Raw genomic sequence first — 15,623 nt, forward strand, 5'->3', positions numbered from 1 at the left:
TTCAGGGTAAATAGGAAACTTAACCCAAATCCGAGAGATCCACCTCCACAGGCGGAGCTCCCAGCCTGCGGCAGCACCACTGCTGCTTCTCTCCCTTCTCTCTCGGCCTCCTAGCTCAGGGCCTGCTCCTTAGCCTTTGGTCAGGTGAAACTCCAGTATCTGCACCCAACCAGCCAACAGAGCAACTTTCGTGTAATCCCAGTTGAACTTCCAGTTACACTCCCACTGTAGATGAGAAGAGAGCAGCGGGCATTTCTCATGCACAGGAAGCGGCTGAATCCCCTGAATGGCGGGGTTTCAGGGTCACATGAGACCTCCAGAAGGTTCAAGTGATGCCACCTTATCATCTGTAGATTCCAGATAGCTAGGCACATATGAATCTTATCTCAAAATTTTTATCATCTTATAAGTGTAAACCTTTTGTCTGTTTATAAGTGAGGTCAGGTATCTTTTGGCACAGATAAGGAACACCACAGAATAGGTCCTAATGGTAAATAATAAGAGTGTAGGAGTGCCCTGAAAGGGGAAGAAACTGTGTAGAAATAAAGGGGTTTTGGTTTAATTCTTCTTGCTACCCAGAGGCTGCTCTGCAAATCCCACCCTAAGGAGCCAGTGCCTGGCCCCTAATTTCATAAAACCATCCGAAAGGAAAATGCACGAAAGGTAGAACTGATTTGATCCTTTTTGATATCTGCCCTTGGGCCTACTTTGGGGGCTCCAAGAACACATGAATTAACATGAACAGTGACAGCGTTCCAAAGCAGGCCTTTCCAATGACGAGCCAAGCCAGTTACCTTACAGCTTGTATATTTATTGAACAAATACTACTAAAATAGCTAAAATACATTGGGTACTTGTCATGAGTGCATCAGTAAAGATCACATTGTTACAAAAGCCTGCATTTTCAGCAGCACACAACTGCAACTCTACATGAATGCCACAGATGCAGAATACTGTTCTTGCTCTATTTACACAGCTGATACACCTATTCTAACAAAGAAGGGAGCGGGGAAGTGCACGAAGAACTCAAGCCAATGGGGGCGCAAGAAGAGAACAAAGAAGTGCAGCGCATGCATCGTTGATGGGTAACAGTCGAAGCGGAGCAGTTCAGAACAGAGCCTGCCCTGTCAAAGGAAGAGCTAAAAGACAGTTATATAAAAATTAAGGTGGGCTTTCAGACTGGCTAATGCAACAACATTCTGTGAGAAGATGGTATTTCTGATTTTTTTGTTTGTTTATCCGTTCCATTGGGAGCAAGGACAAAAATGTAAAATCTACACCTTGCTTATCAAAATGTGGAAAAAGAATGTTCTGCCTTTTTTAAAAAAAAATTTTTGTAGACACTTTTTCCAACCTAATTTTTGGGAAAGGTGTAATTTTGCTATTCCGACTCAGACGCCAGTGTTTGGGGTTTTTTTTTTTTTAGGGCATTTATTAAAAATGGAGTTTTTCCTTCCCCCCCAAAATTCTTTCAAACAAAAAGAACCAAGAGAGACACCTAAAAATGCCTGCCCAATTATTGCTTTTCTTTCTCTAAGTTAGGCGGGCGAGGCTACCCAAAGGAAGAGATTTGGTAAGTAAATTACAGTTTTGTGATTGCTCCCACTACGGTGGCTGCGGGTCCATGAGTGCCAGCCCATGAGACGTGGTCTCTTACACTCTCCCCGGTAGCATTCACTCAACCTACAACGCTGAAGAAGAAAGCCACACTGAAGACACAAGGAAAACAAGTCAATCCAGTCTAGAGAACAACATTCAGGGAAACAGAGTACCAACACCTTCTTAGAACATGGAAATAAAAAATAACTCCATCAGAGCTACCTCGCCAAGGAGCATGTTGAAAGTCCAAAATAGCACCATTCATCAGTGTCTCAGGTCCTGTGGCAGCATCTCGGTCACTTACCACAAGGAAACAATGAGTTTCAAACTACTTCTATACATCAAAAGAGTACATGGATAAAATATAGAGATATACAGACAATTGATGAACATAAACTACTAGGCTTGTTACATCTAAATGAAAAAAAAAAAAAATGGGGACTCTCAGCCTCTGCAGGAAGCAGTCGGAGTCATGTGAGTGCCAAGGCAGGAGTGGACCGGTTGTGTGAGAGCAGTGGGAGTGTGAGTTGTGGAAGACGTCGTCGTAGCGAACCAGGCCTGAGGGCCCACCTGTAAGGGTTGTAAACGTGGATTCACAGTGTGAAATTCTGAGCGTTTTCACTGGAGTCAGAATGATTAAAAACGGATTTGATGATACCTATTTGACCACTGTAAATTCTCTAAAGCAAGGCTCAGAGTCCCATAGTTTCTTCTTATACTTGATGATTTACACAGAAAAAAATCCCATATATGATACCATGACCTCATCAATACCCATACACCATACGTAATACAAATGGAGGTGTTATGATTAAAAAGAGTGGAGGTAACCGATTCTTGGGGAGTGGAGTTCATTGCTGCCAAGTGGAGTCGGGGAGGCAGCCTCGGTCTCGCCATTCTTCTTGCGGCCCACTCCCTGTGGGGCAGGAAGTCTTCCCTGAAAAGCAGGTGGACCCAGACACAAACAGACGAACACACACAAAAGAGAGACACACTTAGTCATGCTCTGAAACCATTTGAAATTTCTTTATCCTTGAACGCCCGATGTTTTGCAAACACAGTTTACATATTAAACACGGTTCACCTGAATGTAAATATTAGGTCTGTGGGGGCATGAAGTATAATAATTAAACACTAGCCACCTCGGCTTCAGCAGAATCAAGTGCTTCTCTAAGGGCCAAGCCCAGCCATGTGGGAGGTGGCATTCCCCGAGAGTCGGGTGTCTCAGGTCAGCATCGGATGGGGCCTGACCTGGAGCTGGGTGAGAGGTGCTCGCTGCAGTATTAATACATTTTTTAGAAGTGTTCAATGGCTGTGATGGAGTAGGGAAATTGTCTATTTTCTAATATATAAGAAAAATATTTAAAAGCATATCAGAACTCGCACAAATGCAATTTATGTATGGCTCATTCCGTTAGCACTGGCACAGTCCAGGTGGGCCTTATGGTCAGAATCAGAAGCGGGAACCAAAGGTGGGAGTGTTTGAAAGGGAGGTGGTGTGGGGCCGGGGGTGGGAGGCGGGCTGGAAATAAAGGAACAGTGTGAAACTGAGGCCAGAAGAGAGAGATTCAGCTAGTTTGGACTGACTGGTGAGGTTTTTGTGTTTCTGACTAAAATAATCCAACTGCAATGTGACTGATGACCCGCTGAGCACCAATGGAAAGAAGCTCTCCACAGTAACGGAGCGGTGAGAGGACAGGGCAGTGAACCCCATTTGGCACTGGATGATGCAAGAGCGGTCTCACTCTACTGCAAATAGACTGGATGCTCTGAACAGATATGGAGATAGTGATTCGACAAGTTCTTCCTTTAGAAAAGCCATTAACTACTGGAATTTCTTTGGGAAAAAAATTACCCATTGTGGTTTTAAAAGATCATTTATTTTCCTTTTTTGATCAGGTCACATATTTTAACAGGACATGTATAATAAACTAATTTGACCGGATATAATAACTTTGATTAAAGTGATAATCTTGCTTTGTGATCTGTAAATGATCACATTTGAATTTCTTTTTAACAAGAATTCAGACATCAGGAACTTCCTAACAACTTGAAACTGAATAAATGTTTTCAGCAGCCCTAGGGTGAACTAAATACCACAAATAATTCAACTTCAAAAAGTCTTATTTACTGTATAGATTTTTCATATTAAACACCTAGTATACCTAAACGTTGTATTTAAAAATCTCAGACATTGAGATTATACAACATTTTTTAGATGTATATCAAATCCACTCAGCATGTACTTTATTCCAGTCTTAGCTTGTGATTTAGAGGTTGTTTTGATATAATTAAGTATCAACAGAACCAAACCAGAAAATTAAATTATAGTTAACCACTCACATACATTTAAGGATCTAGATAAATTTCCAAAAGCATTATATTGGGCCCTTCCTTTGCATTGTGAAAATAAGTTCAATCTTGAAATTTTGGCATGCAATCCCAAAACTAAAAATAGAAAAGAAATACACTGTAATTCTGGTGTCTTTAAAATATTTGTTCCTCACCCCCCATCAAGCAGTTGGCATGTGTGTTTCGAGATATGACAGACTTAGGTTTTAGACAGTGAAGAATTCAATGGTTCGAAATTGTCACAGGCCAGGAAGGAAAATCAAAAGTTCACAACCATCATTCCACTCAATGACTACTCTCTGTACCTGGCTGGGCTCAAATTGCTAACTTCAGTTCAGGCTTACTCTGTTCAAAAGTGAATATAAAGAGCATTCATCTGTCTCTATATAAATGTCAAGTCTTACTAATCTTGTACCTCTACAGAAAATACACAAGAAAACAAAATAAAGAGCTGAGTGGCATCTGGATAATTTGGAAAGAGGATATATATAGGAAAAAAAATGTGAAGGAGATTATTTCAGATGGGAATCTACATTTTTACTACTTTTCTCTCCTGTGAGGCTCCCAAACATTCATGTCTTCATTTATTATTCATGTTTTGAGTGCCTATTATGGCTTGAGTATGCCGTTAGATTTTAAACCTGCAGAGATTAAAACAGGAACAAGAAACAGTCCCTGCCCAGCCTGCTCTTCATTAACTTGCTGCAGGGAGCCGGCCAAGCACTGCTGGACAATGGAAAGAAACGTGCAAGCCACGCAGGGTCTCCGATGTTGCAGCAGCAGCCCAGGGGCCGCCACCCAACAGTCTGTGGGGGAGGGGAGCGTGTGGGCAGATCAAATTCTGCGCAGCCTCCCACTGGAGACCGGAATTTACTAGATTTCAATCGTTACCTCCTTTTGTCCATTAAAGAAAAGAAATAAAGAATAGTCTTCCTGCCCCCACTAAGGGAATTTTAGGCTATATAGCAAGGGAAGGAGGCATTCTGAAGAGGGAACACAATGGTGTCCTATTTCTCCAGGAGTCAGGCCTTTTAAAAATTCAGGCAAAAATAATCCGACCTTCTCCCATCATCCAGCACATATGATCCCTAGAGGACTGAGGAACCTGAATAATCTAGAAGGTTGGAGGAGGGGACAATGTGTCCAATGCCCTCCACAGACGGGCTCTCCTGGGTGCCCCAACAGCTGAGCTACCTGGGGTTGAATGGCCCTCTGGGATGACGACTGTTAGTGTATGAATCCCCCAGGCACTCAAGCACGTGCCACGGACCAAGGCAGTCAAGCTTGTTTTTTTTATGATTATACAAAGATGTGCTTTTCCAGAAGGAAACTGCTGGGAATAGGACAAATATATTATGCTTAAGATACTATTCACCTATTTAGAGAGGAAAGAACTTAAAATAACAGAAGGCCTGAATTGCAGGATCCATTGTGCCAACTGCAGGCAAGACCTGGGACCAGGACCAGCCTTCCAAGAGGAAAAGGAGGCACTACTGACTAACGGAAGGACTCGCCTAGTCTTGTCTCTCTTGTAATCCTCTCACCAGTACCACAGAGAGGATACCTGGGTGCCTGTATGGGGCAGGAACTAATGAAAAGGCTACACTCTCTCTTGCCCCTTCCATCATCATGTCTTACCCTCAGCGGCTCAGGGGAATTTTGCCCTGAGCCGGCCCTGCAAAGAATGTCTATCGTTATACGGCCAATGCTAGTGATATGGTGGTGGGGGATAGCAGGGTGCAGGTGTGTTTTAATACACCTTCCTCTCCAACTCTACAGGATCAGCACAAACCTAGCTCAGACAGGGGCAAAATCATTTTGTTCACCTACTTCCCTGCCAATGATTTCAACCTTGACCTTCAGAAATTGTCTGAACAATTAAAAGCAATTTAGAATTGCTTTCTTTGAGTGCAAACTGCCAGTTGATACAATCTCTTCAAATTCTGCCTGCTAGTAAAAGATAAGAGAATTGCTGAAATCATTGAGTGTAAATAAGAGAGTTTTCAAACATTGAAACATCAGTAATAGCTGGGTAGGCCTCATCACTGGTCAGTTACACATATGAAACTTTTAAATGTTTATTTTTATTTTCAATGAACTCTATTTGTTTTTATTAGCTGCAAAATCAGGAGGTCAGTGGTAAAAGTACAATCCTCCTACTTAATGGTCATATGATATTTACCATAACAAGCAAAGTCCAAAGGTATTTATAGTAAAAACTGGTAAAAGATTTTTAAATGTTTTTGTTGGTTCCCCCCACCCCCAGAAATGGTGCTAAAATCTAAAATGTAAATTTTACAAATTTTTTAAGGCAAAGAATTGTCACATCTAAGATGTCAACACAATGAAAGCATGTTTACCAAAAATAGTTTAGGCCTAAAAATTAAAAGAAAGAAATATAACAGTTATTTTAATGTTCTTTCTGTTTTGATTCATGGGTCATTTTATCAAACATTCAGGCATTATTTTCAGACAACACTGTCATCACCTTATCCTTTTAAGATATTTTTCAGCTTGAGCATCGTATTTGACTTTCTCTACCCAGGAACAGAACAAAAAGTTAAAAATTGTATAATGTACATTGGCTCCACAGTTATTAAATGAAAACTTGCCTTGGACTTGTCAAGAAAGGAAGGTAATGTGAACTTCAAGAGTCACGGGACTTTAGGAGATGATTCTTTTTGTAGTGTATGTTATTTCCAAGGTCAAAATAATATCAGATAAATGAATTATGATTGTAGACTATAATGAATACTAAAAGTAAAAATGAGTAACTCTGATTTTTTAAAAAAAATGTTCCTAAATTTAAAGCGATTAACAAAACAGCAGCTAAGGATCTTACCTTAGGAAGCCTTCCCTCCATTTCCTTATTTGGAAATGGCTCTTGGCTGACCCAGACAGAGAGATCTGGGTAATAAACCTGTAAGAGACACAAGAGCACACACATTTAGATTAAAAACAGCATCCGCTTTCAAACCACCTGTGATCGGTTTTAATGAGCTCAATCCTCCTCAGCAATCACTTACTTCCCAACTGCAACTCTAGAGTGCTGGGGAAGCCCATCTACTCTGTCAGATTGTTAATGTGCTTCTGAATGTTGGCTGCACTTGGGAGAGTTTAGCTCTATGTCTTCCCAGACTAAGTCCAATAGAGCCGAGATATCAATCAATGTTATCTTTAGCATGCCAAGGGGCAGCCTCATGGCATGACTGGCTGAGCAAAGAGAGGCACCGGGGACGCCTAACTTTCAAAGCAGCCTATGATAAGAATCCCTGCAAAATCCCATGTTTATGAGATAAACATGCCATGCGTCCATCAAACGCTGTTAGGGGTTATCCTGATCACTCTGTAGAAGGTTCGAGATTATGCACAGAGCATAAGGAGGAAAGGAAGCAGCAGCCTGCTTTCTCCCAGGTCCATGTAACCCCTGACAACACACTGCCCAGCTGCCTTGAAGTAGCAAAGTGTCTGAGTGAGGGGCAGGGAGATGGGCAGCATCGCTGTGGATGATTCACAGAATACTAGCTGATGGATTTAGGGGTGAGGTGGAGAGAGAGAGTCGAACTGAATAACTCTCCTTTGACTATCTAGACAAACGGTTATTATTTTAAGAAGTCTGTCTACCAGCTGTCCTCCATCTCCCGGAAAGACAGGGGTTGGGTTCAGGACTTAAACTAGAGCAGATTCAGGTTAGCCATAAGAAAGAACTTGGCAGAAGAATTGTTAAATTGCTAAAAAGAATTCAGAGAGGAAAAATGTGAAATGTACTGTAAGAAATTAGAAACAGAATTTAACAACTTAATTCAGGGCTAATTCACATTTGATACAGGCCCTTCTTGAAGGGAGGGGAGGAAATTAGGTAAGATTTCCTCCACATCTGATTCTCTAAATACTGTCTGGAAAACAGGTTTAAGTCCTATTTTACATTTATTAATACTCACGTTTAATAAATAATATTAGGAATCACACTTCATTAATAGATTAACAAACAGACTTACATGTTGTTTTTGATTTGGGAAGCCCAGATGTGGTAGCCTAACCCCTGGGCTAACTTGAGATGTTTGCAATGTCCCAATCAACCCATTTGCTCAGGAGGTGTGAGGTACAAAATGTGGATGGCTGCGCTGGTTCCTTGGGATAGTCTAACAGTAACTTCGCTCGACTCCAGTAACATTTACAGCACATCCCAGTTCACAGAGCAATTTTATATAAATTACTTAACTCATCCTGACAATAACCCTGTGATAGGTCTTAACATTACACAGGTGATGAGACTGAAACTCAGAGGTCACCAGATTTGCCCAAAGTTACAAAGTCAGTGTAGGATAGGACTTATAAAAAACCTGTTTTCCAGACTCTAAACTTCAGTTCTTCCCACTATCCCAATGTTCTTGAATTATCCCAGAATGCAAATTGCCTACCACAGCTCAAACACTACAGCGTCCATAGCCAACGCATATATTTAGGTCTTAAATATTTGAGAGCTCATCCAGGAAGAACTGCACCTATTTTCTGACTTAGTACTGAGTCTGCTTTCCAGGCCATTTGCCTCCCCGCAAACCAATCTCCTTCCTCTTGCTCAGCTTTCCCTTCCTTTGACCAGCCTCTTCTGGGAGAACTCTACCATCTTCCTCATCTGGGACAAAGAGCCACCCTGACATGCCCTGCAACCAGGAAGGGGTAAAGAAAACAAACGAATCCCAGTTTGGGCTGAATTTTAGGAGACCCTACATTGGGATCACAGGCAAGGCTGTAAATAAAAAATTATATATATAAACCAATAATAATAATTACATTTCTACATTACTACTTTTTTTTTAATTTAAGTATTTTGTTGTCTATGCTATTATAGTTGTCCCAATTTTGCTCCCTTTGCCCTGCCTCTACCCAGTCCGCTCCTTACTTCCATAGTCTGTCCTCACGCCACTGTCTGTCCAAGGGTCCTTCATGTATGTTGACTCATCCCTTCACCTTCTTTCAATCAATCCCCACTGCCCCCTCCCCTTTTACAGCTGTCAGTCTGTTCCATGTTTCTATGCCTCTGATTCTATTTTGCTCATTAGTTTATTTTGTTCATTAGATTCCACTTAAAAGTGAGATCATATGGTATTTGTCTTTCAGCGACTGGCTTATTTCACTTAGCATAATGTTCTCCAGTTACTACTTTTAAAAGCACGCTTTAAGTACCATCAAAAATAATACACATATTAATGAGATATAAAGTTTTCCTGTAAGCCCAAAACATTGACAAAAATGCACATAAAAACTTCATAGACACATGAACACAATGTAAAGGAAAATCAAGTAAACATGTTATGTTTGTGTTCTTGTGATTTTCTGTGATATTCTATTTTAACAAAATCACATTGTTCTAAGCATTTAACTTCTAGGTTCACCCAAGTCTGATTTGTAGTGAAAAAATAGCTTGTCTCTCAGAAATTATTACACTTATTCTTACAATTTATTTTCCCAAGAACTTAACTTTCCTTTAAAAAAAAAAGAAAGAAAAACTGTCAGTGGCTTTTTGCCAAAGAACTCAGGAAGACGAGCATCTTATAGTGAAACCCACAAACGAGGAAACTTCCCCACCTACCTCAAATTTGCTCTTTGGAAACAATTTAGCCACAGATTTGACAAGGGTATTCCTAATTTGGCATTTTTTAGTGTTTGACTCATAAAGTAATCAATGCACACTTTAGGAAAAATAAATGACGCTTTGGCCTTGTGGTAAATTCTTTGTGTCTTTCAAAATCAGAACTTTAAGCCCCAAATGGCAGAGGCAGAGGAGCCTGTTACCTTCTGAAAACCTACCCAGCTGGTCTCTAAGAACTCCGCATATCCCTGCACATGGTAGCTAAAGGAGATACTTTAACTTCCTTTCATGATTTTGGAAAAAGATGGTAGATTATTGGAAATATATGCTACCATCATTACAGCTTTTTTCTTATACCTAGGGTGTTTTGAGACTCTTAAATGGAGGACTTAAGAGAAAAAAATCTATGACAATTATTACCCTCTCTCACATAATTCAAAACACCTTCGCTCACGCATGCATTCACCATGAGTCTGTGAGTCGCCTGCAACGCGCCGGACACTGTTGGGTTCTGGGGACTACAGGAAGAGAACAGAGTTCCTGCCTTCTAGGAGCTCAAACGGGCAGTGGGTAGGGGCAGCAGAGGCGTGAAGACCTTCTAAAAGATGACTTTAAAAGTGTGTGCTAGGAGCTGCATCATGTCCTCCTCCACCCCAAACCCATACTTTGAAGTCCTAACCTCCAATACCTCAAAAAGAGCCTATACTTGAAGACAGTCGTTAAGGAGGTCATGAGAGTGGGCCCTAATCCAGTTGGACTGGTGTCCTTCTAAAGAAGGCCATGGGGATGCAGACACACAGAGAGGGGAGGTGATGCGAAGAATCAGGGAGCAGAGGACCGTCTACAAGCCAAGGGGTGAAGTCTCAGAAGAAACTGGCCCTACCAACACCTTGCCCTCAGACTTCCAGACTCCAGAATTGTGAGAAATGGCCTTTTTTTGTTTAAGCCAGCTGGTCTGTGGGACTTTGCTTTGACAGCCCCAGAAAACTAATACAGTACTTTTAGTGCGATTTTTTAAAAAAGTACAGTTCATGTCAAATGTAATGGCTGTTGGAATATGTATCAACAGAGTAAAAACAAACAAAATCAACATTTCGCAGAGCATCCAGTAGCACAGTCAACAGAGGAAATGTGGGTGGCGGCAAGCAGATCTGAAGCAACTCCACGGGCTGCTTCGTCCTGTTTTTTACCTAGGTCAGAATATTAGGAGCTGACAATGACCCTGACCATTGAGGCTGCTGAATACTGATAATATGTGGGTCAGAAAACAGGGAAAAGGTGATCTGTCTTTCCAGAGTCCTGTTCTTGCTGGACCCTAAAGCTGTTTGTTCCTCTTGGCACTGGTCAATTATGCCCTGAAGGTGGATACATGGCTTAAACTATATTGCATTCATTCACTTTTCTGGATTCAAGCTGTGCTTCTCATGAACATCAATTAAACTAACTTTTTCATGTTTTTAACTTCACTGAACTCTCTCTCTCTTTATGGTGGATCTCAGAAATGTAAGCAATCTGGGCGGTTCACACGGGAACACCTCATAATTGTTTTTTTATTCAACACGTAAGCCAAGTGCACCTTGATCTTGACAAGGAGTATGTGTCCTCTTAAAAGTGTCTTCCATGTATAAAATACGCATTTGTTTGTTCTTGTTCAAGTAAAATCCTCAAAACTCTCCAGAACAGCAATTTTCAATGGTGTGCTGCAAGGATTTTTAAACATGCAATACCCAACTATATAGTGAGGGGCACTGACCTGTTTTCCATTAGACTGTCAAATAAAAAAATAACAGTCGACACAACAATAGCTGTCCAGTGTGGCTGAATCAAAATTACACCTATTTTTTTGTCAGATCTGCAAAAATATATATCTTTTTTGGTGTGCTGCAAAACTTTAGTAATTAGTTTATGTGTGCCATGAGATGGAAAAGGTTGAAAATTGCTGCTCTAGAAGACTGTTCTTCCAGTTAGAAGTTAGAAATTAGAAAGGCAAGCTCTTTCCTCAACAATTGAGAAAACACTGTGAAAATACAGAGGGAAAGGAAAACTTTGTTGTCTTAAATTCCAGTACATGCAAAGGTTTTGTTTAAATTCTGGGAAAGGTTGAGTGTTTATGCTTGTCACTGAATATGTTAGTTAATGCATTTTTTTCCACAAGGCTACACTTACGTCACTGATGACTACATAAAAAACTGAAAAGCCACATTGATTTAAATACACTAATCACAGTAGATGTGCATTTAAATATCTATGAGCAACTCTTAGGTAAAAGCAATCTTTTTGCTTCCAAGTATACTTAACATATTTAAACCCATAACATATTTAAATACAGTTTAATGGTGAAAATGTACTACTTCTTACTGATTCTTTACATGTGGCTGGGTATTTAAGTTTCAACTGTCTACTACAGCATGTAAGTTGAGAATGTAATGCTCAAGGTTTTTTGCTTTTTAAATCTCTCTTTCAAGGATCGTTTTACTCTGTGGACAACACAGATGAAAAATGACTTCATTTTTTCAGTCTATAAGGTAATTAGCTAGGCAATGGTTATTTCTTGGTATCCCAATCAGAAAAATAAAATGTGGGGAAAATCAGAGACCACTCCTACAAGGTCCTAAAAAAATGCAAACTAGATTATCCCTTAAATTCTTTTTAAAAATATTTTAAGCCTTTTATTTCAAAATTTGCTCTTGATTTTCCAATAGTATGCTTCATGTACAGAATCAATCTAATCTATATTTCCTATCACTTCTATACTGCGTGTACAATTTGAATTATATTTACTTATTGCCTATCTCTAAATTTGTCTTCTCCTGTTTACTGTCTTTATCACTATTTCTTTGGGGAGACTGCTATGTGAGATTGATCCTCCAAGGTAGAGTCATGGCTTTATCCAGAGCTTAAATACAACACATAGATGCATGTTGCTTACTTAATTGGTTAACATACTGTCTCAGAAACCTGCTATGAAGATGTGGCATGGCCTAGTTAACAACCATAATTGTATTTCCTGTCCTTGATGGAGTTCTGTGTGCATAAGAATGCACACACATGGCCTATTTATGTCTTAACAAGGATAGGTGCCCACCCCGTGTAACTGGGAAAGCGGGCTGGGGCAGCAGGTGTCCAACCTGCATAATTAATCCTTTGAGCAGCAAAGGAGTATATTTCATAATCGCTCTGCCAATTAAACAGTGTGCGTGTGTCTGCATGTATACATGTTCCATTCTGCGTAATTGGTTGGAAAGCTGTGGAACCTAGTACTGTAATACAAGGGGACGTTACTTGCATACACGAACACTTCATTTCTGCAAATACCCTTTGAAGTGAAGCTATTAAGAGTCTCCCTTAAAAGCCACTCTGCTCCCAGGTGCTACTGGTCACGTGAGGGCAGGATGTAAACTGAGACTATAAATGAGCTACAAGGATCATTTTCTCTGAACAGCATTACATCAATGATTAGATGGTGCCAAAAGATGATGCACTGTCTCTCCAGAGACGAGTCTTAGAGACCTGCCTAACCCTGGGAATGCCACTTGCAGATGAAGCAAACAGTGGAGGGAATGGAATGCATTGCAACTAGAGGACAAAGGATAAGCAGGCAGAATGTGGAGCCACTCTGGACATTCTGGAAAGCAGAATAAAAGTGTTAGTTGGTGCCCAGGTTGGCAAACATCTTGGTTTGGGAATTAAATGTAACATGCAGAGACCTAATTTATTATACACAATGTGCACACGCACACACACGAAGCACACACACCGGAGCTGGCTGTGGTAATAACGAATAATTACAGAGAAAGCATTACAAAACATTCTCAGCCATAAAAGTTCCCCTGCCAGTAAGGAGAGGATGGCCTTTCAGGGCAGTGCTGTATCACTGCATGTGCTGACACTCCCTGCTTTTCCACAGTCTGACAGGGCATGAACCTGAAGAAATGGGGCTGGGAAGACAAGAAGGTTCAACGAGGAAGACAATGCTAGCTCACAAATTGGTTAAGCCTATTGGGTGCATATGTCCACCATGAGCACAGAAAATGGTCATGTTTTATAAATATCACACAGCAGATTATGTTACTGCCCACTTTTTTGCCCAAATTTTTGAGGGGAAAAAAGGATGTGCATTATACATGAGTAATACCTGAAATACCTTGTATCTGTTCTTGTGGTAATTATTTGTTAAAATTTCTTATAGCATAATATGTTCAAAAATAAATTTTAAAATTCCTTTATAATGCAAAAAACAAGTCTCTAGATATACATAAATAAATAATGGGATTAAACAACGAAAATGAAAGACTGCATGAGTACACGTTATACACGGCAAAATACAGTGCGTGCTGGCCACAGGCGTCTGACATGAGCTTTGTGGACTCGAGAGTGGATCCTCTACCTTCACGCTGCTCATCGTGAGGCCATGTTGGGAGGCCCCTGATGACTACGTGGGGACCGGACAGCTGTGGAATTTTGTTTCTAAATTTCAACTAGGCAGAGAACATAACAGAAAAGGAAATCTCCTGGCAACAAAATGAAAGTGTTTACATGTGAAATTAATCGTCAGCACAAAGAGCTTTCAGAGTCACTCTGTTCCACAATATAATACTCGGCTTGTTTGGCTACTGAGTCTTTTAAAATTTGATTTCTAAGAATAAGAGTAAAGACTTTCAAGAGGAGCAATGAATCAAGTCAGGAGCAAGCCACAAAAGGTTAACAACATTATCCAACTTTGCTTTTTCAACACTATTTAAAACAGGTCGTTGGGTGAGTTTTCAGGGCTTTGATGGTGTGTGGTTCAAGGCAGGGTGCAGCAGCAGCTGGGCCCGTTGAGCATGGTGAACAGAGAGGTGAGCGGCAAGCATTTCTGTGCGGAAACTCCTCCTCTCATCCCAGCCCAGCCCCGCTCCTTTCCAAGAAGAACATGCTTAGCACAAAGCGATCCACCTAAAGACTCCATAAATCCAAAAAAGGGAGTTACTGATCGAGGAATTCTCAGACTTCTGCCAAGACACCCTCCCCTGGGCTGGAGGTCAGCCTGGGACAGTAATCAGAGCCAAATTGTGGACGGGACTCAAGGAATCAAGTTCAACACTGCAAACCTTGACTTTTCATGGTCGACTTTTCTTTTCAGCAGTGAAGACAAAACAAAGTACAAAGAGCTGATAACAGCCCAAAGTAAACTAGAAGGAAAGTACAAGAATAAAGCTTGGAAGCAATCTCACAAGGGATATCTAAGTAGACGTTTTTCAAACAGAAAAAAAAAATAAAGCAGCTTTTTAAAGCCCTAGTTTAAGATTAAGCAGTTTGTGAATGAACAATAAAAAATAAAGGCCACAAAACAAGGTATTTGCTCTTTTTCAGTAGAAAAAAAAATACTGGCTTTTGTTAACTAGTAGCAAAAGGAAAAGAAAAGAAAAGGCCCCTCAGGCATTTAAGCACAGCATAAGCTTTTCCTTGCCTCCCTGACCTCAACAAATATGTTAATAAAATCTTCAACCTCCCTGGAGTGGAACCAGAGTAAATATTTACTTAACACATCTGAGTTCTAAGTCTGGACCACCTTATTCCTTTGTATGAATTGGTTTTCATTTGTAATCAAGAAATGAAAAACACTACATTTTGTGTTTTCTCCAACTTTTTAAGGTAAAAGGAAGGAGGAAAGAAAGGAAGAAAAACTACATTGTGCTCTCATACACCAGACTGCACTTTGAATTTCTGAACCTTACATATTCTTCGCCACAAATGAGAGCAGTGCTGTTGCTATGCTTTCCAGTACCAGACATCTGGAGCTGGCGGGACTTTCCCCGGGCACATTCCAAGGCTGATAGGAAACATCTAGACTTGCTTTTATTAGCTGGTTTGAATAATTTTAGGTATGCTGGGTTTCACCTACAAATAACTATAAGATATATGATTTCTACTCACCAAGAATACTATTTTTCTTTCCTCTTGTCCTAAAATTACTGTGCTAGCCATTAAAATCTTAGAAAATTTTCACCAACAAATGGAAGAAAAAATCTTCAAAAATCAGATTTCTTTTGTTAAAGCCCTGAATCAAAGGCTAGTGAGGTACGTATTTATTTATCTA

At 40.4% G+C, this 15,623-nt stretch overlaps 1 protein-coding gene across 3 annotated transcripts in view; it reads right to left on the minus strand.

The window, feature by feature from the left end:
- Positions 1-790: 790 nt before the first annotated feature.
- Positions 791-15,623, minus strand: part of LOC123818164 (neuronal regeneration related protein) — a 29,113-nt gene continuing 14,280 nt past the window's right edge. For all 3 annotated transcript variants that reach the window (XM_045838138.1, XM_045838136.1, XM_045838137.1), the window contains exons 4-5: positions 6,794-6,871; positions 791-2,536 (exon numbers count right to left, since the gene is read on the minus strand). In XM_045838138.1, coding sequence (XP_045694094.1) covers positions 2,411-2,536; positions 6,794-6,871 — 204 coding nt within the window. In that variant the 3' untranslated portion in view covers positions 791-2,410. The remainder of the gene's footprint in view (positions 2,537-6,793; positions 6,872-15,623) is intronic.

The sequence above is a fragment of the Phyllostomus hastatus genome, unplaced genomic scaffold, assembly GCF_019186645.2.
Source record: "Phyllostomus hastatus isolate PE091 unplaced genomic scaffold, TTU_PhHast_1.1 phas_contig_254, whole genome shotgun sequence".
In the NCBI taxonomy this organism is placed as follows: domain Eukaryota; kingdom Metazoa; phylum Chordata; class Mammalia; order Chiroptera; family Phyllostomidae; genus Phyllostomus; species Phyllostomus hastatus.